We start from the raw sequence: 25,450 nt of genomic DNA on the forward strand, positions 1-25,450 counted from the left end.
CACGAGGCGGGGTCATGGATACGCACTACTATGGAGTCCTACACTAAAACGAAACGGCCGTTCAATGCATCCAGGTTTTCTATGATGGTCTAGCTTCAACTGATTCATGAACTCAACTATTGAAATTACCATAATATTCACAAACACCCCTTTCTTAGTAAAATCAGCATATATATATATATATATATATATATATATATATATATATATATATATATATAGATAGATAGATAGATAGATAGATAGATAGATAGATAGATTGTACATTATTATGAATGTAACATACCAGAATAAGATTTCAATAGTTCAGTATTATTTGGATCGATAGCTACAATAAATGATAAAGTAAACATATTGATCGTATGAGAAATGTTTGATTGGTATTCTGTCAAAATATTATCTAATTAGTACACCTTTGCTATCATACATTCCTATGATCCTTATTGTAAAGATGGTCCACGAGTGAACTTGAAGAAGCACAAAAACAGTTGAAGATATTCCATCCAATCATCTTTTGGAAGAATATTCTAAAATCTCTATATGTAGTTTCCCTATTAGATAAATGCTGAAAATCTTTGACTATAATGATGATACTTGAGAGGTTTTTTTATCATATTTGACATTGTTTGAAATGGCACTCCTATTCACTTATCTTCTATCTTCTCATTTGCAACTCGGGAGGCTCTAGAGTTTGAGTGCTCGAAACGTATGTGATATATCAAGAACCTAAGCTCTAGATATAACACTTATTTATAAAAATACATAATCAGATGAATTAGTTATATCACTGAAACGATCTACATCCAAATATTCTATCTTTGACAAAATCTAGATCTCACTGGTTGAAATCATGAGTCGATTGAAGCTAGACCACTATGGAAAACCTGGAAGCACTAGACGGCCGTTTCGTCCTAGTATGAGACTTCTCGGCAGTGAGCATCTACGATCCCGCACTCCGCGAGATTCTAACCCAGGACCTATCAGTCTCGCGTCAGGCGCTTAACCAACTAAACCACTGAACCGGTATCCAACGGTGTATAATGTCTAACTTCAACCAATCCACGAAGTTGCGCCACCGTACACCATTGTCTTCAGTGAGTTGATATCTCACAACAGATCTAGTTGAGCTCCACTGGTAACGGTTTCTCACTAGAACTCCAGGAGTATTTCTCAGTCAGTCACTACTGAGCAGGTGATTATTATCAGAATGGGTTTTGTGGAGATTTATAAATGTCACTGGTTGAAATCATGAGTCAATTGAAGCTAGACCACTATGGAAAACCTGGAAGCACTAGATCTGTTAGTAAGAAGATATGTATTGTGTTTAAATGGTCTTAGAGATTTTCAAACTTAAAACTAATGAAAAAACAACCAGCAGTTCATCGTGATTTACTATGTACGCTGATGATGGTTTACTAAACTATTGTATTTATACGCGTTATATAATATCCAATACATATATATAATTATGTAGAGTAACTTACATTTAACAAGTTCCAAAATCCATTCCGCTTCTAGTAGGTTTTCTAGCCTGTAAGATTCTATAAATTCAACAAAACAAATAGTAAGAAACCAGCCTTCTCAAAGACTATTGTACATCAGATAAACATTTGATATAACTACGATGAAAAAAAATCATCAGTATAGGATTGTGATTATTAGGTTCTTGATTGAGATCATGAACCGATTGATGTTAAACCATCATTAGAAAACCTGGAAGCACTGGATGATCGTTTCGTCCTATTGTGAAACTCCTCAGCAGTGAACATCCATGCTCCTGCTCCGAAGGATTCGAACTCAGGGCCTTCAATCTCGCATGCAAACACCTAAGCTCAAGATCACTGAGCTGGTACACAAAGGTGTTAATGTTTAACCTCAACCAATCCATGAGATTACGTGACCATCTTCCATTGTACTGAAGTGGATACCTGTCTCTACCGGACACTAATTAGCTCCGCTGGTTACAGCAAGTACAGGTACATTTCTTTTGTTCTTTCTTCAGTGTTTGCACATTTAATTTATACGATTTCACATTATTTCACGTTTGCTTCAATTGTTATCTTATAAATGCATCATATTTTGTTCTTCTTAGTTATTCACAAGACAAAATGGTGAAACTATAATTTATGGACGACCTTTGAATGACGCTAAATTGACCTTGACAGTGTTCACCTAATAACCAGTACCAAATGAAGATTATAAAACCTGTTTGAGGTATTAGAATTATGATTTACAGTTGATGTTTAATGGTTAGGAATTAGATTTAAGGTTTTCATCATGAATTGATATCAGTTATAATGTCAAAACTTTATTGAACCAAATGAATGTATGAATTTCGCGCCAAAATCTGAGATCTATTATCTTCAATCTGATTGGTTCGTCCGTAAATTATAGTATCGTTCCATGAGTAACTTTATAATTTTATTAACATTTTCAATTACCCTTATAATAAGGGTATATCTTGAAATTGATAATTGAACTTACCATTTTCTAAATTCTTTACACCATTTGTAAAATTATTTACTATAATCATTTCTAATTCAATACCTATGAAAAACAAACGAACAAATTATTTGTATATCATTCATAGAAATGTAAATGCTATAGGTAAACCACTATATTAGTATAAACAACTCATTCATATGGATTATTATTAAGTTTTTGATTGAGATCATGAATCGATTGATGTTAGACCATCATTGGAAAACCTAGAAATACTGGACAGTCATTTCGTCCTATTGTGAGACTCTTCAGCAATACGCATCCATGATCCTGTTCACAGGATTCAAACACAAGATCTTTAGTCTTGCGTGTGAATGCTTAACTTTTGAACCATTGAGCCAGTATTCAATGGTGTTAATGTTTAACCTCAACAACCAATACATGAATCATGGATTATGTTAAAAGTAAATGGTTACTCACTTTTAGTCTGTTCAAGTTGTTTATGTGCTTCAGCATAACCGTGTAAAGCTACGTAAAGGTTGCCTTGAAAAAAAAGAAAAGAAAAGGAGAGATAAAAACATTAGCAAAAGAATTTTAGTTCACAATTGAAATTAACCTTTATGTTTGTTACACCCCGACCAGAATAGTGGATGGTTACTGTTGGGATTCATTTCTGTACTAATATGATACATATATTCTTATTCTATAACTATTAAGTAACTAGATTATGTATATCTATATTCCTTTCAGTATAAGCTTTATTTTGATCCATAGACTATTATTATACGATTTGCCATTCTCGAGTTATGCCCAGTCTATCAATTACAGTCTTCCACATTCATAGCCACTTTTGGCTAAATCTTGTACAAATGTTATTTCCTATTTTATTATGTGATGTCTTTTTGGTTGGTATATAAACCCAGTATGTTTGAAATACATGATTCATATTACTGAGGCTGAGATTTATGTTCTGGACTCAACAGATAGGGTTAGGCAGGAAGAAGGACCGATAAAGACTCTAGACTACTCGTACGGGTTTATGAGTCATTGGTCCGGTCAATAAATCACTGTTCTCTGATTGGTGGTATCATTACATCATATACTGATAAGGGCACAAGACTACAAGATTCGTGAAGACTGTGTAATTTATAATCTGTCTTATCACATATAACACATCTAGGAATGTTTCTTTACAGTATCGAACAGCTAAACACTGTCTTCCATTCATTTCATCAACATTCAATAAATTTGTGTATTTTTATAGAGAAACTACATACTATTTCGAATGAATGGTTATTTACACTGAAATAGTATAGAACAAGTAATCATCACAAGGGTTCAAATCTCGCGGAGGGGGGCCGCATGATGGATGCACACTGCTGAGGAGTCCCATACTAGGACGAAACAGCCGTCCAATGCTTCCACGTTTTCCATGGTGGTCTAGCTTTAATTGACTTATGATTTCAACCAGTGAAATTTCGAAAATCTCCACAAAACCCATTCTGACAAGGACATATGTTTGAGTATGTCTTTCCAAAATAGTTCAGATGGAATATCTAAAGATGATGGATATGTAATTGATTAAACTATCATAAAAATTTCTTTAAAAACATTATATCTTACTTTTCATTTCATCAAGAGCAATATATCCCACCACTGGATAAATGAGCCCTGTAATAGTAAACACAGTTTATGTTTTTTACTGTATAATTGTTTTATAAAACAATTGTAACAGTGATAGAAACGAATAAGTCTTTTAATAGAACATTAGATTCAGTTTCTTAAGCTCTTCTAGTAACCCCCCCCCTCCAGGTTAAATCTAAACAGTAACTTGGATACAAAAGAAAAGATGAGAAATATGTTAGAAACGTTTTATATACAAGAAATCTAGGGTATTTTAGATGACTTTGGGCTTCAGGAAAATTCTGAAATGTTACTAAACATAGTAACTTCCTCCTGTAGCTCTTCTAGAGTTACTGCCAATCCTCGTAAAGGAGGAGGGTTAGGTATGAAGTTAGTGATCCCATCTCGTAGAAAATTACCCCGCCCAAAAAAGAAACGCTAACCAGAAAAAATAATTTAAACGCTACTAAACATAATATCAGTATAAGTATTCATTCAATTAGAAACATGACATATAACTTTTGACTTTCTAGATGTTTCTAGCAAAAGTTCTATTGAATGTTGATTGGATAAAGGGGATTTCTCAGTGTTTTCAGAATCTTTTCTAGATCCTCCCCCTCCCCAACAGAAACAAAAATAAAGTAACCAACTTGTTAGTCGGTCAATAAATGTTTGTTGTATAGAATCACAAGTTGATTCTCTTATAAACACCTATATCATTTGAAATTATTGGTGGCTCTAACTTGTACAATGTTATGTAATATAAACTAAAGATTCAAACATGTACACTTTGTATGTAAATTGATTAATTAACCAAAAATAATATTCACTTGGTGTTGTTTACTTATATCTTTCTATTGTTATTTAGGTGGCTATCAGGATTCAGTAGCCAAGTGGATAACATGATGGCATTTGAACTGAACGATACTGAGTTCGAGTCCCAGATATCAACTCTTAGATACAGGTACATCCATCTGATGAGTCCCACACAGGACGAAACACACGTCGAACTGGTTCCGATTACTAGCCATTATCTATCTTTGTTTATAAATCAAAGAGAAGTTTTATCATTCAATGAGTTTAACAATGTATTAAACTGTTACTGTTTACTTACCAAGATAATATATACATATAACTGTAATGCACATCAAAGAGAGTTTCATTGCTTTTTTCAAACTATATGCTTAATCAATATTTTCCAAGTAATTTATATACATATTACAGGAGTGTCGTTGATAAGAAATGCTGAATTGAAACCTCTTAATATGAATGGTAACTAAATACTCATTGTATAGTTATAGATCAATTCAATGTGTAATACTTCACTTTAGATAATTAACCTAAAGTTTTGTTAAGTATACTTAGATTATCTTAATGTCAAGTAAAAGAGACACTTGTTGTTTTGTTTACAAGATGGTTTATTCAAAGTTTTCTAATATTAGTATACAATTAAGATAGTTGTTGATGACAATGATGATGATAGTGATAGTGATAATAGAATCCAATACACTTAAATGAATGGCTACTTCTTTTATACACCGTATGAATGTTGAATGTTCAAAACAATATTGATTCAATAGTGGTGTAGTGAACAAGCACACTGGTGGGGACCTGACGAGGCACTAACATCCGACATCCACCCGGCACCTGGGACGTCCAACACCCGTGCTCCACCGGCCTACCGAGCCATCTACATCCGATGTCCGCCCAGCAGCCGCACGTCCCACCGTTTCTCTCCGTCGACAGTACCCGGTACGGCCAATGCCGCCCCTCCAGAACACTCCACTCGACACCACCTCTCCTCATCGGACTGCTCCACTGACACCTCAGCCCCAGGCCTGCAACGGCGTCCGCAATACAACAGTCTTCTCTCCTGATTGGCAGTCACACCAAAATGTAGTGAACAAGAACACAAGTGGAGACAATCGAATGTATTTGACACAAAATCAAAGGACTTGTAAATAAAATCTAAAAATCAAATAGTAAATACGTAATTTGCAAAATGTCCATCAGTTGTCTCATAATGACTCAGACTTCATTGTTCTTGCATTTTCATACAAATTCCATCCTGTTTCCATTTTCCACTGTTCGATCCTCTTGTCTCTCTGCTGCCAGAACTTCTGTTCACGAGTAACTTCATATACTACTTATGTTGGTATAAGTAGCACACACCACAGTAGTTCTATGTAAAACAGATGTAACTGATGTAACATTTACTTATGAAAAAGATTATGAAAAGAGAATTTTTGAAATTTATATATTAGGTAACTGGACCTTCTGAAAGAAATGTCTACGTTAATAATAAATAAATCGATTGATGTTCATTTGGTATTGTTTGCTTGTATCTATCACAATTCAGTAGCTAAGTGGTATTTGAAGTGAACGGTACTTTGTTTGAATCCCAGACGACGAGAGTGTTATATCTAAACACAAGTCTATGACAAAACTAAATAAATGGGGGGAAGCGAAAAACCCTGACGAACACCAATTTTTAAAATCTGGTCCAGATAATAGTTCGCTATAAGCTTTGATTCAACCAGTAGAGAGCCCACACAAGGCAAATATACTCCTTTGTTACGTTCTTCAATAATAAATAACACTACAGGACCTCATAGTTAACAAGATCGAAACACTACCTTAAGGTTAAGTAATACAACTATTGTTGAACATTGGAAAGAATTCTGATGGTCAAGAACCTGTAAAAGTCTGAATATTTGATCTATACATTCACTCACATATCTGATACCAACCTGGTTTTCTCATATTAACATTTCACGATCTCTAGTGAGGCAGTGAAGTATTATTGAAGTCCATATTTTAGAAACTTAATCATCTTAACTGACTTCTTTATGATTGTCACAAGAGGACTTCAGTCTTTTTTATAGATTAGGATATCATTCACTGTCTTTGAGTCTTCTAGTTGATAGTTATAATCTGGTCAAATGAAACAAAAATGGACGCATTTAACAGTAAACAGTAAAAACAAAAGTTACTTGCTTAATTAATTAAGCCTGTTAATCCTCGTGGAGGAGCATAGGCCGCCAACCAGCATTCTCCATCCAATTCTGTCATGGACAATCCTTTTCAGTTGCTATTCATCCTATTCATGTCTGCTTCTAATTCTCGATGCAGTGTGTTTTTCGGCCTTCCACTTTTCCGTTTCCCTTCAGGATTTCAAGTTAGCACTTCCCCGTGATGCCGCTTGGTGACTGTCTCAATGTGTGTTCTCTCCATCACCAACGTCTTTCCTAATCTCCTCCTCAAATGGAAGCTGATTTGTCCTCTCCCACAGTAGACTGTGGCTCATGGTATTTAGCCAATGGATGTTGAGTATCTTGTGTAGACAACTATTTATAAATACTTGTACCTTCTTGATGATGGTTGTAGCAGTTCCCCAAGTTTCAGCTCCGCACAGTAAAATTAACTGTCTTGACATTCGTATTGAAGATTGTGACTTTGATATTGATTGATAGACAGTTGTTTTGAATTCCAAATATTGTTCACTTGTAGGGAAACGGCCCATGTTTTGTCAATCCTCTCATTTACATCTGCATCAAATCCTCCTTGTTCATCGATGATGCTTCCCAGGTATGTGAAAGATTCCACATCTTCCAGAGCTTCTCCATCAAGTGTAATTGGGTCGGTGTTTGGCGTTTTATATTTGAGGATCTCGACTTTATTTTTGTGTATTTTGAGGACTACTGATTCAGAGGCTGTTACTGCTGTTACACTAGTTGTTTGTGCGTGTGTATTGGATAGATGAACTAGATGGTCTGCAAATTCCAAATCTTCTAATTGATTCTGAGCTGTCCATTGCACTCCGTGTTTTCCCACAGATGTTGAGGTCTTCATAACCCAGTTAACCAGCAGAAGAAAGAGTAATGGGAGAGTAGACAAGCTTGTTTGACTTTGATCCTTACTTGTAATGCATCTTTTATCTGTCGTCCATGCATGACTTTGCACTGTAGTCCGTCGTAGGAGTTCCGGATAATGCTAAAAATCTTCTCAGAAACTCCAGTGTCGGAAGAGTTTCCGTAATGTTCTCCTGTCCACACTTTCAAATGCCTTTTCATAGTCAGTAAAGTTGATGTATAGTAACGAGTCCCATTCAACTGATTGTTGGATCATGGTCTTTAGTATCTCAATTTGGTCTGTGCACGACCGATCCTTACGGAATCCAGCTTGTTGGTCTCGAATTTGGGCGTCTACTGCATCTTTCATCCGGTTCAGCAACACTCTGCTGAAGGCTTTCCCTGGTATTGACAGTGGTGTAATGCCTCTGTAGTTATCACATCTGCTCAGATTTCCTTTCTTTGTTATCTTGATGAGATATCCTTCTTTCCAGTCCATCGGCACTTGTTCCTCCTCTCAAATTTTTTTGAATAGAAGTTAAAGCATATTTGTAGTTACTTTAATGTCTGAATTCAGTGCTTCAGCTAGTATACTGTCAGGTCCTGCAGTTTTCTCGCTCTTGATTTGTCTGATGGCCATTGTGATTTCTTCAGTCGTTAGTGGATTGACATCTATAGGAAGATCTGTGTGTGCTCCTTCGATTTCCGATGGATTCAGTGGAGTTTCTTCATTCAACGGTTCCTCAAAGCATTCTACTAATCTGTCCCTTTGTTCTTGAATCTCTATGATTTTCTTTCTTTATTTGTCCTTGACTAGTCTCTTTGGTTTACTAAATTTCCCAACTGGTTTCTTCGTTGTATTATGTAGTTGTTTCATATTTCCTTCTCTTGCAGCTTTTTCCACCGTAGTTGCTAGTTCTTCTACGTATTTCTGATTGTCAGCTTTAATTCTCTTCTTCGTTTGCTTGTTTGCTTCTGTATACTCAACTTGTGCCTTGACTTTTTCCGCTCGTGTTAGCTGTTGTTAATTGCTGTCTTCTTGTCCTTCCTTTCTTAAATCTTTTCCAGGGTTTCCATAAAGTTCCATTCCTTATGATGATGCTTCTCCTGGCCCAGAACCTCCTAACACGTTGAAGTTAATGCTTCTCTGACCCTTCTCCAGTTTTCCTCGATGATAGATTCTTCTTTCAGCTGATATTGTACAGCTTGGAACCTGTTGTTGAGATTTATCTTGAATTATCTTGAACTTACTTAACAATGGCTAATTTAAACCTAAATTTGACCAGTTTATATTAGTTTGACTAGAAATCTTATGCAACTTAACACCATTTTTATATTTTAGTGAACCCAAATCATTCTCAAACAGTTCTCATATTGTGGTGTGTGCTACTGATGTTGACAGATATAAGTAGTATATATCGTCAGTCGAAAGTAAAACTCCTGGTAGCGGAAGGTTAAGGGATTTCACTGCTCCTGAAAGATGTGATGAAACGTAATCGGTGATTTCAAACATACCCTTAATAATTACGGTACACTCGAACAGTATTAGTTTGAATCACTTTTTTCTGGTTAGCGTTTTTTTAGCGAGTTACTTTTCTACGTGATGGGGTCGCTAACCTCATACCCAACCCTTCTCCTTTATCCAGGCTTAGGACCGGCAGTAGCCCCAGAGGGGCTTCAAGCGGTTGCATAATGTTAATCGGCGACCTATGCTCCATCATACGATTTAATTATCTATCTTGAAATAACAAGTTCAATTCAGTATATTGAGGAAAATATCTAGTTAACACATATACAGATCTGTGTTTACAGATTGGGTTGTATTATATGTTGTATAGAATTCTTATGAAATCTCAACTTGTAGCAAAGGATACTTAAGCTACATAAAATATCTTCCATTGATCCTGTATAAAAATTATACCGGCAATAGTAATATGACAGGGTTTCTCCAACTCGTCAACTGGATGTACCTGAATCCTAGAGTTGATGTTCACTCTGAGATGCAAGTAGATCCAGCTGATGTACTCGCGCTCATGAGTCTTTCTTCTTGAATTCACTTTGCTCTTGTAGCATTGTTATCTGAAATATCCAGTAATAAACTATACTGGGCTCTTAGTATTGTCTTCTAATTTCTTACATGGATGGAATTTATTCAATAAAGGTTATCAGAGTACGTTGGATCATTATTAAATGACTTTTGTTATGATGTTTGTACTTAATCTTACATCCTGATTCAAGATAGTAAGTCAGTCAATCAGTGCCTACCTCAAATTCAATGTTAGACTTTGCTAATTTGTCAAATGCTGAATCTCTCTAGCCTAAGTTTGTTCTCTATCATATAGTGGTGATTGTTACGATGTGATGAGTTGGTGTAGACAATGATTTGACTTACATGTAAGATCTTATAGATTAGGCAGATACATCATTACAAATTCACGATTTTACAATCAGGTCTATTATTGAAACAGTACTAGTGTCATAGTGGATCATAATTCTACAGACTATCCAGCTCATTCTATATGTGTTGGAGACAATAGATCTCCAAACTCATATTTTTAAATTTTATCGCATCGATCAACTTATTGATTAAATGTTTAAATATTTGTATTGGGATCAATTGATGAACTGATCGATTAAATGTTTGAATAGCAGTCAATAGATGAACTATCGATTCAATGGGCAAATAGGTCAATTTATGAACTCATTGATTAGTGTTTAAAAATTTTCTATGACAATATCGATTATATATATATGTTTTAAATTGTGCTTGCTTGCTGCTCGCTCGATTTTGGCTGTTGCAGAATATATTTTCCATACCAAGCCTGGACTTCTTCTTCTAGATAGCGGGGCTGGGATGCGTCAATAGTTAGATCACTGGTCTTTGGTCACTGAGTATTGTTCTCGTTCGAAGTTTAAGTGAACTAGTGAATTTTCAAACATAACAATATGAACGAAGTGATGGTAAGTGAAATGGCGACGAGTTAACATTGAGCAGTAATTCCGTGTTGAAATTCCCTGGAATAGTATGATAGTTACAATTAAGGAATGATATCAGTTATATTTATTGTATTTTCACATAACAGGCATAACTTTTTATATTTATTCGACAATAAGTAAGTACAATGTTTATGTAATAATGGAATACAGACAAAATGTCAGTCACATCGATCATCCTCATTGACTGCAGTAGAATCTTCATTTGCCAAAAAAAGTGTGTTCGTATTCTGAATAAAACAAAAAAAATATATCAGTATTATAAACATTTCAATAGTTGAGATCATATGTCAATTGAATACCGTTTAGAACATCATGGAAAACTTGAAAACACTAGACGGTGGTCTACTCACTTGGTTTCGCTTGCAGAATTATCTTTCGACTCTCCACTAAATGGAATATGAAAGTAGACATGATGTAGATCACGATATACAACTTGAATAATCTAATGAATCGTAGTTTAGTTAAATCAGTATACTGAACCATTTTCTATGGTATTTGTTATGTTATCAAATTCTATTTTACCAATGTTTGTATGGAATATTTATGTTCTCAGTGATTATGCCCAATGACGAATCACAAAAAAGATAGTGAATTGAGGACACATATAAAGTGTACACATGTACCCAATGTACATGAAACTAAACAATGTTCTCACTTTCAATTAAACTTTCATTCACCTTGGAAACTAATGATATACTGGTGGAAATATAATCATTTATAATAGTACATGTACTTTAATAAGCAATACACATTCATATTGTTAGACTTTAAGGACATGAGAAAGATCATGTTTATTTGGTTTCATGCAACTAAGTTGTGAATAGAACATGTGAAATATGATAAATACATTTGTATATTGAATAAGATCTCTCTTTCTCATCAAGTGTTTATCGTGAATTAGCATACACAAAGGGAAAACCAAGATCCTCAAATTCAAAACGGAGAACAGTAATCCAATCACTCTTGATGGCGAAACTCTGGAAGATGTAGAATCCTTCATATACCTGGGAAGCATCATCGATGAACAAGGAGGTTCACATGCAAACGTAAAGGCGAAGATTGGTAAAGCAAGGGTCGCATTCCTACAACTGAAGAACATATAGAACTCAAGACAACTTTCAATCAATATCAAAGTGAGAATCTTCAATACGAACGCCAAGGCAGTTCTACTGTATGTACGGAGCTGAAACTTGGAGAACTACAACAATTACCATCAAGAATGTATAAGTATTTATAAATGGTTGTCTTCGCAAGATACTCAACATCCATTGGGTGGATACCATCAGCAACAGTCTTCTGTGGGAGAGAACAAACAAACTTCCAGCTGAAGAAGAAATTAGGAAAAGATGATGGGAATGGATAGAACATACATTAAGCAAATCATCAATCTGCATCACGAGGCAAGCCCTAATTTGGAATACTGAAGGGAAACGAAAAAGAGGAAGACCAAAGAATATAGTACATCGGGAAATAGAAGCAGATATGAAAAGGGTGAATAACAACTGGAAAGAGCTGGAAAGGATCGCTCAGAACAGAGTTGGATGAAGAGTGCTAGTGAGCGGCCTATGCTCCTTCACGAGGAGTAACAGGCGTAAGTAAGTAAGTAAGTAAGTAAGTAAGTAAGTAAGTAAGTAAGTAAGTAAGTAAGTAAGTAAGTAAGTAAGTTTATCGTGAATTGTTTATGAACACACTGGTATGATTTCAATATTTCTCATTAAGATCTGTCCTAATTTGAAATGCACTTCTAGCTGAAGTTGTCTTATATTGTTTGATTTTGCAGCTGATTATATTACCATGGACAGAGTGAATGCTGATAATTACAGACCTATTATTATCACTCTATTTATTTCACTGATCATGGACAGGAAATTGAAAAGTATACAAGGTGATTGATAGACTAATTCAATTACTTTACTCCTTATTGTCACTATAGACGTTGTTACAAACCGGTCTTTTAGCAATAGTTCACATTTGAATGTATAAAAATGCCTCTCAAACATCGCGCTAGTGATACAGTAGGTTGGAAGGACCTACGTATTGAGCAGATTCATACATTTGTCTGAAGATGCCACTGGTATTCGGAGTTTGACAACGCTTTAATCAGTAACATCTTCTAATGTGAATCGTACCCACCAAGTGAAATCAAAAGACAGAAGCAAGGAGGTTCTAAGATATATTTGAGAGACTATCAATATATCGAGAATCGTCTGATCTAATCTGGCTAGCGATTGCATGGGTTGTTGAATACGGCGTTCCCACTCGTGATCTGGTGCGGATGCATGACCGGACGCCTTCAGCTAGGTGAGTCCAGTGAAGTTAATGTGGTCAGCATCCAATGTCGAAAACTTACGGATCTATTTATTTTGGGAATTTATTTACCGCTACATGTCTATTAAATCTCAAAATTCGCCTAGTAATAACTTATCAGCGTCGCATTCATTTTATGAATGACTTACGACTAAATGCTGTTCTAATTACTGAAAAACCCGAGGAGATAAACCTCAGTTTCTAGCATAGTTGTTCCCTAGAATATACTTTAAGAGGCATGTGCCATATATGATGAAATAATCTTGTGAATAATTCACCTTGATTTAAGTTGGGTTGCATTTACTGGCTGTTAGAAGATGGTAGTTTATTTTCGAACAAACATATTACGTTCTAGAGAAAATTAATCCTGGGAAACGCCTGATGAAACAAGTTTTGTACTCTTGATTAAGACTATTATTAATATTTACTGCGGCTTTTGTGATCAAGGCATGGTGGTAAATGTTTTGCGGCTCGAGTAGTCAGTCCTTCTGAATTTTTATTGCCCCTATCCCCAAACTTACTTTTTTGAACAACAGGTTTGTACTTTATTTGAAATGCTAGTTGAAACCCTATTCGGAATCAACATATTACTCAGTGATAGTAATTCTATTTGTTTATTCACTCTCACATCTGAACTATTGAGGATGTGGTCCAAATTGAACGACATTTGTTTTTCTTAAATGAACTACTTATAAGTAGCCAACATGATATATATAAATTTATCAACATGTGGGTTTTCTAGTCTAAATCACCATTTTGTTTAGTCCACCATTGTTTAAGTAAACTTCATTACTTTTATTGGAGATAGTAATATTCATAAATTGTTCCACGAATTAGAAGGTGAAATATTTAAAAATGTGATTGGAGAGATTGAAAAAACACTGTACTCATCTTGTATTGTTAAGAAACATTGAAGGAAAACAAAATGATTCTCAACAAACATATAAAGTTCTATTTTCTTGCTAGTGACTCATTCAGTCCAATGGTGATGAAAATCAAGAATAGGATCTTGAATAATGTACAACAAAACTGTGCTTGTGGAGTTATATATAGTGAGTGTAATGTGGTTTTCGAAGAAGATATGACTAAGCTAATATATACTATGGAATCAATGAGAAACGAGACGAGTTATGGTTGAAATATCATATTAAGGTTGGAATTGTCATTATCAATTAGCACCAACTATAATGTGGAAATCCTAATTATTGTCAGAATAAATCATTCACTTTTTAATTCCGTTTCATAACTGACTGAAACAGTTGACACCTTATGATCGTACAATAGTATGCTTTAGATATTTCGAAGATATATACAAGTGGTTAAGTGCTCGGGCGCGAAACCAGTAGGTCCTGGGTTCGAATCTCGCAGGGGGCGAGGTCGTGGATGCGCACTGCTGAGGAGTCCCACAGTAGGACGAAACGGCCGTCCAGTGCTTCCAGGTTTTCCATGGTGGTCTAGCTTCAACTGACTCATGATCTTAACCATTGATATATACAAGCATTTGAATTTCAGGATGACAGATAACAAACATTGTTTAATCATATCCTTTAGTCATGAAAAGTCCTTTAAAACAGAATAGTAACAGTAAAACATCAATTAAAAATAGGAAATAGCATTAACTTTGGAAAAACAACAACACTTCAGTGTTATCACATAGAGCCGACTCAATTAGTTTCATGTTGAAACGGAGACTTAAATTAACCATCAACTGGACATTTTATGCAACCTAACTTGTCATCAATGAAAAGACAAGGTCTATGCTTTGCCAAAAATCCAAACAGCACATAAGCGATTGTGTCTATCAATTTACATGTATGTGCGGAAACACGTACATAAGGAGGAGCAATCGTGATTTGCAATTATGGATGGGTGAACACATGCCAAAATGGTTGCAGAAACAAATGAATTCCAGTGATCAATTAAAATCACAGGATAGACAGACATCTTCCTCTATCGCGAAACATTTGGTTGAGACAAATCAGAATTAGTAGTTTTGTATAAAAGTGTTCAAGGACGTATACTAATGTTTATGCCCCCAAGTGCCCTGGTATGGCTGAGAGTGGAAAGAGTCCGCTCTCTCTCTCTCGAAATGCTCTCACATAGCCACGCGTGTATAGCCTCTGACAGGGAAGTCCTACTCACTGCCTTCTCATGGCGGATGTTTTGTTTATGAAATCGAGAGGACGAAAAGCGAATGTCTGGTGCTTTAACTGGGTTGGTGGTCACGGAGAGTCCACCCAGGAGAGTTGGAAAGCCCTGATTCCAAACCAATGCTACAAATGGGCTGGCTCCTGTATCCTGGGGAAACAAATTGCGTATGAAACAATCGTTGGTCACCGGTTACCATGTGACTGCATCCCCTTACGATGCTCCACTGCCTTGTGGATCAGACCTTTAGGTCAAAGACTCGGGGTGTGGCCTCCTAAGAAAACCACCTGTTTCGGTTTGGGAACCCGGGCAGTATCATAGCCCTGACACAAATCAAATGAGATTTGTGTGGCGCATATGTATTTGGTACCTTCTTGTCCAATATCTACGCGTCCAAATAAATAATAAATACTAAGGTTTATATTGCACCAAAAACCCAAACAGCATGTAAACGACTATGTCACATTCTATCGTATCTATCAATTTACATATATATGAGGAAACACGTACATGGGGAGGAGCAATCATGATCTGCAATTAAGGCTGACGAGACACATATCCAAATGGCTACATAAACAAATGAATCCCAATCGTCAAATATGATCACAGGATAGACAAATATCTTCCTCCATTGTGAAACGTTTGGTTGAGACAAGTCAGTCTTCGTAGTATTGTACAAAAGCCTTCAAGGATGTATACTTAGTTTTATTGAAGCCTTAGCTATACGGAAACTGAAACCCCCTTTATACGTTCCAAAATACAATTTGTTCTTACCCTTAACTTACCCTTGTAATACTTATTTATTATCCAGAGTGATGATCATGTTGTTTTCGTGTACTTTAATTTTCTTTGTTACGGCTTACCATAAGTTGACCTTTTTGATTGAAATCATGAGTCAATTGAAGCTAGACTACCATGGAAAACTTGGAAGCACTGGACAGCTGTTTCGTCCTAGTATGAGACTCCTCAGCAGTGAGCATCCACGATCTCGCTCCCCACGAGATGCGAACCCAGAACCTATCAGTCTCGCGCCAGGCGCTTAACCAACTAGACATCAACACCATTGGATGCCGTCTCAGTGATCTACCTTCAATTGACTCATGATTTCAATCAAAAACTTAACAATCTCCACAACCCTTAAACTGATAATTGACCTTTTATATAAATGTTCTTAACACGTCTATTATGTATGATCAGATTGTTTGAAACGTATTACGCAATATATTACATAATTCTAATAACCTTCATCTTCTCTTATCACGTTATCGACAACTATACTATCATAAATAGTATTCATAAAATCAATCGATTAAAGGAAATTAATCTATCGATTGTCTTCCTTTTTATCACTATCACTATTACTTATTATTGATTGAAGAGAAAGAAATGAATTGATCAATGATTCATGCGAACATCTAAACATAAATCTAATAGTGAATCCAATCCAATAAACTAAACGAATGTAACAAGCTTAAAATTATAGTTAGTGCAACTAAAGAAAAATGTACCCCAAGTATTTGTAAGTTGTTCACTCTCCCTCTCTGCCTCCCCCCTCTCTCTATCCCTGTTCATCATTCTCATTAATTGTTTCTATGATTTCAATCAATATATGGATGATTATACTGTCTGTATATGATGAGTAGGTTATATGTTGGAAGTTGGAACTCAACGTAAATAACATTAAGTTCGAGTACCGGGTAATTGGAATCTAAATAAATGAATGAGTAATTGAATAGAATTAAATAAAAATAAATAGAGTTTGTTTTGTCAGTAGTATTTAGATCAATGAATAGATGATAACAAGAAGAAATATATTTGAAGAGAGATATATTGGATTAATCTGTTTATTGTTATGCAGATAGAATAAAACATAACTTCCTGTAAATCACATAGCTTTCTTTAAGATAACCCTAATGATTATACTCCACTTGCATACAACCATTGCCAGGGAAGTCTTACTCACTGCCTACCTTTTCGTGGCGGGGGTCTAGTTTGTAAAAATTGACAGGACAAAAAGCGAATGTCTAGTGTTTTAACCGGATTGGTAGATATAGAGAATCCATCTAGAGGAGTTAAAAAAAACCTGATTCCAAACAAATGGTGCACATGGGCTCCAGGATTATAAAGAAACAAATGGTGTATGGACCTATTATTGTTCACCCGCTACCATGGACTGTATCTCCCAAAGTTGTTCCACTATCTTGTGGATTACACCTTCAGGTCAAAGGCTCGGGGTGTGGGCCCCCCTGTTCAATGTAAGAACTGATTAGATAATATGATAGGAAAGATTATTCTGAACCCAGTCTAGAATCTTCTGGGTTTAACGTATGGAAGCAATGTAAGAAGGTGTTCAATTGAAAATGAAACGAACAATCAAAAAGCTTGTGAATTATGGCTATATCGAGGCAATCCAAACAGGATGCACATATGCAATCCTAAATAACAATGGGAAGATACAAGTAAAAACAACCCCAAATGAATTTAAACAATCAATTCTTTCTTATTTTCTATTAGTTATTCAGATTACTTCATTTTCTTAATGAAAACTATCTGAAAATAATACAGAATAAGAAAAGTTATTTGAAATTGTTGTTAATAAGTTCAAGTGATTATTAATAACGTTGATGAGTATTGAATTATTGACTAAAACCATAAATTGATTAATATTAGACCAATATTAGAAACCTGGCCAATTCATCCTAGTATTGAACTCTTCAACAGGGCTCATCCACGATTACAAAAGCGGGTTCCAAACCCAGAATCTTTAGTCTCACGAAAGAAATCTTAACTACTAAACCACTAAACCAGTTAGACTCTAACAGCGTTAATATTTGACTTTAACCGATCCAATACTTCTAGGTTTTCTGTAGTAGCAGTAGCAGTAGTAGTAGTAGTCGTTGTAGTAGTAGTAGTAGTAGTAGTAGTAGTAGTAGTGGTAGTAGTAGTAGTGGTAGTAGTAGTAGTGGTAGTAGTGGTAGTAGTAGTAGTGGTAGTAGTAGTAGTCGTAGTAGTGGTAGTAGTAGTAGTCGTAGTAGTAGTAGTAGTAGTAGTAGTAGTAGTAGTAGTAGTAGTAGTAGTAGTATTCTGATATTGATCCATTTATATGATCTCAATCAATAATTTAACAATCTCCACAACATTCTACTGATCAAACTATTTATTGTATAATATACATAAACATTGGTGTAGACATACAGTTATACATATAATCAAACATTCAATTACATAGATATACAAACAGGGAGAGAGAGAGAGAGAGCAGAAGTATGTTGTAGGAAACAAAGAAAAAAATTTTCTTTTCGTTTCTTTATTTTTATTTTTATTCTTTCTTTCAAAATAAACATCAAATAAATGAGAAACAAATAGAATGTAAGTCAAATATTATTCTTTTTCTTCACTTTGGTACCTCGCCCCCCCCGAAAAAAAGAAAGAAAACGAAAAATGGATTGAAACATTGAAACAAAAGTTTAAATAGATTATAGGAAACAGGAAATGGCAAAGTACTATTATTATTATTATTATTATTATTATTATTATTATTAAATATTATCATCATCCCCCTAATCGTATACACTGATAAACAAAACAAACAAACAAAAGAATTCGGAACGAAACAACAACAACAACAACAAAGAATCTATTCGAAACAATAGTTGCTTGGGGTGGTGTCCGATGGGGATAGACAATTCTGAATCCAACTAATCATTATTATTATGATGATTATGATTATGAAAAATATTTGAATAGAAATAGATTTTAATATTGAACAATAGATAAGTTCTTAGAAATGAGAAAGAGAGACAAGAAATACCACGTACACATACACACATACACACACACGCGCAGATATACAATCACTGGGAGGCAAGAACAATAAAGAGAATGGATAATACTTATGAAACGAATGATAATAATAATAACCATTATTATTATTATTATTATTATTATTATTATTATTGTAACGATAATAAACGAATGGGTTTAGTTATCTGCCTATCTATCTACCTCCAGAAAGGTTTTCTATTAAATTATCTATTTGTAAGTGTGATGTATTTATTCTTTATTATAGATTATAGTTAGCTTTGTTCAGCTGTTCAGTATATAAGGGTATAGGGTATAGGGTATAGGGTATATATATATGTTAATCTATGTAGATTAAAGCCTATCTATAATCCAATCACCATTTATATCATAAGATGATGATGATGATGATGATGATGATAATGATGTTAACCAGGACTGAATTTTTCTTTTTCAAGGTCATTTTTATCCACTATAGAACAACGAAATCAGTCATATAATAATAATAATACAGACTGTAAACAAAGAAAACATTACCAAAAGAAAAATTGGAAAGAAAAGAAAAGAAGAGAAAAGAAAGAAACCGAAGATAGAATGTATGTATAAACAATGAATAGAAAAAGTGTACGCATGTATGTATGTGTGCTTGTGTACGTGTGTGTGTGTGTGCATAACGGTAAGAGAAAAATAGAAAGAACGAAAGAAAGAAAGAAAGAATATAATGAATAACAAACAATAGAAAATTGAAAATGATCTTATTTTTGTCTACTATACCATACATACAAATATTGTATATACACGCAATTACAAGAAATTGAACAATAGATATATCTATATATATACAAGAACAACAAAACAAAAGAACAATTGAATTAAAAGCACATCATCACAACTACTAAGGTGGATTAAAGACGATAAGATTATGATGATGATGATGATGATGATGATGAAGAAGTTGGAAAAACAAACGAAGAGTAACGTCTGAATGATGGTGGTTGGATGGGTGAGTGTTTGGTTGTTTCAATGAATGAGTGAATATATTGATACTTTTGGAGGCGGAGTATGTACATAACAACAACAATAATAATAATAATAATGATAAAAGAACACGAACAAGTACAATATTGACTATAAGAAATTAAGAACGAAAAAAAAATCGAACAAATAAATACAAGAGAAAGGGGAATATAGGAAATCCTTCATTTTTTTTTCTATCTATTTATTCTTCTTAGTCTTTATTTATGATGTGTGTTCTCATAAGGAATGTCATGTGGGTGGGTATATGTTTATTCAATAGTATATATATTGGGTTTGAGACAAAATATCAATTTGCCTACAACTCATTTCGGCCTCCGATTTTGACAATACTATTATTATTGTTATGAGTATATATATACGTATATAACAATGCTATTTGGAAAGCTAAAAGAAAAGACAAAGAATTACACTGAAAGCATACAACTTCCTCTCTCCTTTCTGTATCATTACCTCGTTTACTAACTGTATATATATATATATATGTGTATATGTATATGTATGTATGTATGTGTGTGTGTGTGTGTTCGTGTAAGTATGCATCAATGATTTTATGCTTCTTTTCTCTCAATTAATTCAATTATTATTATTGTTATTATTGGTGTACACTCATTTGAAATGAATTGACAAAACAATTTATTCATTATTATGAATAATTCCATTGATATATATATATATACTGTCTTACTCTAACTTGGCAATCAGTATCTCATTTACAAAAGTCTATCTATCTATCTATATATATATATATATCTACAATACAAATTATTCATTGATATTATTCTAATAGAAATAAGCAGTAATTACACTGTTATTGATGATTATAATTCAACTAATACTACTGATTTCAACTTAAACAGTATACACCCATAAATGACTAATAGACATCATTGAATCATATTGGAAATATATAAATATCCATGATGAATATCCATCAATTGAAATAATATTGTAATCATTTATTATTATTAGAATAAGCTCTACTCAATTATGATTCATATTTAAATAAGATGTAATTCGTTGAATATATATCTATATCTATATGGATCATTTCCATTATGGAACTATGATGGATATAATGTCTTGGGATATAAATTGATTTTTGGTAAGTGAATATAAAAGACCATTTTATAAATTTTTTAAATTTTGTATTGTTTGTTTGAATAATTTCATTGATGTTTAAGACTGTAATTGATCATTCTCTTATTAGGATATGTACATCCTGTATAGATTGCCTCGATATTGCTTTAAGTCACAAGTAATAATTAGTAGTGGAATACAGGATGTGCGTTTTGTTCTATTTAGGACTCGTCAGTTGGATGTACCTGTATCCAAAGACTCGAACACAATACCGTTCGCTTCAAACGCCATTGACTGATCCAATTAGCTACTGAATCCTTAAAGCCACTGGCTTGTGTAATGGGGTAAAGTTTAAATTCATGTTGTATTGTTTATTTGAATGTTCCATCATATACATCCAGCTGACGAGTCCCAAATAGGATGAAATGTTGCACGTCTCAGATTCCACTGGTAGCTACCATGCATTTTTGTTTGTAAAAAAACCCAACTGTTTCAATAACAACTCAAATCATTATAACTCACTGATGAATAAATGTCTAATTATATTCGAAATACTTCACTAACTCATGAAGTAACAGAATCACTAGATTCTGATTGAAGTCTCTAGAAATAATCCATTCCTATTAAGACTGAAATATCATGACTTTGATCCCCAATAAATTTGTGACTCCACATTTTCTCATAGACTGAAACAATTATCAAGTGCTCCATTTTATTGTAATAATTTTCCAGTGGATGCTAATTTTCAATAGTAACCTCTGTCAAACTAAATAATGTTGATAACATAAAGAAAGATGTCAAAAGTTATGTAGGAATGAAATGTGTCATGATTTCATTCAATAATGAAAACTATTATTATGGTTATTGAGATGAGACTATAGTCCCTTGACGAACTTCGAGAGAGATGCTAAAGTGACCTTGAGAAGGACCACTTAATTACCATTAATAAATGGGAGTTATAAACCTGTTTGATGAATAAGGATTATGATTTACAGTTGATGGTAAGAGTGTGAAATTATATTTAAGGTCTCCATCACAAACTGATTTAAGCCAAAATGTTAAAATGGTGTTTAGCTAAATGGATGGATGAATTTACGCGCCAAAATCCTAAACCTGTTGGCGTAAATCTGATTGGTTCATTCATAGATTATTAACCTCACCATTATTGAAAGTGTACCAAGTTGATAGTTTTCAGATAAGATCACTTAAACTGAATAAAAATGATTTTGATCCTTTGAAGAAAAATTCTCTAATAAAATCAATATTACTGGTTTACAAACCTAACAATGTAAAGTTACATAAACTAATCATAATAAATGATGATGATGATGATGATGATTGTTATTGTTTACCCGAATCTTCCCATTATTTTTTTAGAATTGCAATTGATCAGTCTCTTATTGACATATGTGGTTACTGTATGTATTGCTTCGATATTGCTTTAAATCACAAGCATTGTAAGTAAAGATGGATAGTGACTAGCAAGGGAATGCAGGACACGCTTCACTTCATCCTACTTGAAACTCATCAGTTGAATGCACCTGCATCTCAAAGTTGATGATCACTCTGTTTGCTTCAAACCCGAACTCGTTATTCACCTAGCTACTAAATCCTGATAGCCACTATCTTGAGCAATGGCGTGAAGTTTAAATTCACTCTGAGATGCAGGTACATCCAGCTGACTAGTCGTAAATAGTAGGAAACGTGTGTTCTGGATTCCACTGCTAGCCACTATCCATCTTTGCCTGCATAGTTTTTAATTTCCATTGAAGACGTCTATCTAACTGTTAAATGTTCAATGTTAAAATATTTTGAAAACATTGAATATTGAATAGTGAAATTTTGTTTTAAAATGGTTCCTCTTGTTTCTTTCATCAGCAGGATGTGTAAAATGACCAAAAATCAATAAAGGCACTGTAGAGTATCAACAATTGAGTAACTCAACAATCCAGTGTATTGAGCCATTGAGTAATCAATGATAAACAGTAATAATAACTTCTCTTCCATTCTATTCATTTATACAAATGTAACAATATGATTGATTGATTGATTGATATGTGAATGAAAGAAATAAGATTTAGAAATTAGAACTACTTGTAAGTAGTCATTTACTAAATAACTTAAATGAATTGCTATATAGGTGATTTGAAGAACAACGCAATGTATAACCTTATTAATTTTCATCAGATGGGTTTTGTGGATATTATAGTAATTTCAATAGTTAAGATCATGGGTCAGTTGAAACTAGACCACCATGCAAAACCTGGAAGCACTGGACGTCCGTTTCGTCCTAGTATGAGACTCCTCAGTAACGCGCATCCACGATCCCACCCACGGGGTTCAAACCCAGGACCTTCGGTCACTTGCATGAACGATTAACCTCTAGATTATTGAGCCGACAGTAATCCGATGTCTAATTTCAACCGATCCATGAAGTTGCACCACCGTCCACCATTGTCTTCAATGAGTTACTATCTCACAACAGACACGGTTGAACTCCAATGGTCACGGTTTCTCACTAGAACTTCAGGAAATACCTCTTGGAGATAATCACTAGTGAGCGCTAGACGGCCGTTTTGTCCTGGTATGGAACTCCTCAGTAGTGTGCATCCACAAACCCGCCTCTCAGGATTCGAACCCAGGACCTATCAGTCTCGCGCCAGGCGCTTAACCAACTAATGAAATTGGATGATTTTCACATTGTAAGCTCTACTCAGATTTTACCAAGATATTTTGTAATAACCTATTAAAATGCATTTGGGTGTTCCTGCCTATGTTTTCGTTCTCTATACCATCTATGTATTTAATAAGTACAGTAGTTTAACTATTTAGACAAGATTCTTTTCTTAATTATTCAACTACTTAGTTAATCTTCTCAAAGTCATCCAACTTCTACGATCTAAGATAAAAAAACTCACTGAAATATATAAGTTATTTAATAGTTCCTATCGAATTATAAACTTAATACAAACTATCTAGATCTCATGGTTATTTATACACTTTATTAGTACAGGGTTGTGGAGATTATTAAGTTTTTGATCGAGATCATAAATCGATCAATGTTAGACCACTTTTGAAAGACCGGAAGTTTTGAACGGCTGTTTCGTCCTAATATAGGACTTCTCAACAGTGAGCATCCATAACCGTGAATGCCGGAGTCGAACCCAGGACATTCGGTCTCACGAGCAAGCGTTTAACCTCTAGACTATTGAGCCTGCCGGTATCCAACGATGTTAATGTCTTACTTCAACCGATTCAGTGCTTCCAGGTTTTCAATGATGATCTAACATTGATCGATTCATAATCTCAATCAATCTGATTGTTATTGCTGTAACGAAAGAAATTTATTATCAGTATAGGGTTGTGGAGAGTATTAAGTTTTTGTACTGAGGTACACCGCAAGATGGTCGCTCAATTTCGTGAATTAGTTGAAGCTAGACATTAAAACCGTTAGATCCCAGCCAGGTTAGTGATCTAGCGGCTAGGCGTTCGCACACGAGACTGAAAGACCTGGATTCGAGTCCCGTGTGCTGGACCGTGGATGCACACTTCTGAGGAGTTTCACAACAGGACGAAATAGCCGTCCAGTGCTTCCAGGTTTTCAATGGTGGTCTAACTTCAATCAGTTCATTTGGAATAATGTCAGTAGTTGTGTTGGTATTGTTCAATGTCACTAACTAGTAAATTATAATTCATCAGCAGACATGATGAATTCTTCAACTATAATTGTATTTAAACAAGTGGATTTTCTTCCATACAATTCTTTTAACAATTATTGGTCTGACCTTTCTGACCTCAAGTTTTATTAGGTCATGTTTGTATTGACTTATAGTCTTTGTTGCTAAAACTTATGCAAGATTATTGATTATATTTGGTTATATATTAGTTGAGTAAAGGTTTGATTGTTCTCTTTGTAAGTGAATTGTGGATTAACTGTTTAGTTGTACTTAATTTGATTATGCCCAAAAATTCTTGTTACTATTGAGTGTACGTATTGTAGGATTTCTATAGTTTCTCCTTCAAAGTTATGAATCTCCTTCTGTTAAGATCAAAGTTAATGTATCATTTTAATTCATAAGTGATTGATCACTAGGTGGTAATCAATATCATGTGTGTCAGGTCCTTCATTAGTGTATATCAAATACTATCGACCAAGTTGTAATATG

At 34.4% G+C, this 25,450-nt stretch overlaps 1 protein-coding gene across 1 annotated transcript; it reads right to left on the reverse strand.

Annotated features, from left to right (window-relative positions):
- Nucleotides 1–269: 269 nt before the first annotated feature.
- Nucleotides 270–18,467, reverse strand: MS3_00010551 (uncharacterized protein; the record flags this gene model as incomplete). The annotated part of the gene is made up of 5 exons (XM_051218925.1): nt 270–328; nt 2,485–2,547; nt 2,923–2,985; nt 11,080–11,140; nt 18,222–18,467. 5 exons carry the CDS (start codon nt 18,465–18,467, stop codon nt 270–272), a joined length of 492 nt encoding a protein of 163 aa, XP_051068659.1.
- Between the last annotated feature and the right edge of the window lie 6,983 nt (nt 18,468–25,450).

This window comes from Schistosoma haematobium, chromosome 3 (genome assembly GCF_000699445.3).
Source record: "Schistosoma haematobium chromosome 3, whole genome shotgun sequence".
Taxonomy (NCBI): domain Eukaryota; kingdom Metazoa; phylum Platyhelminthes; class Trematoda; order Strigeidida; family Schistosomatidae; genus Schistosoma; species Schistosoma haematobium.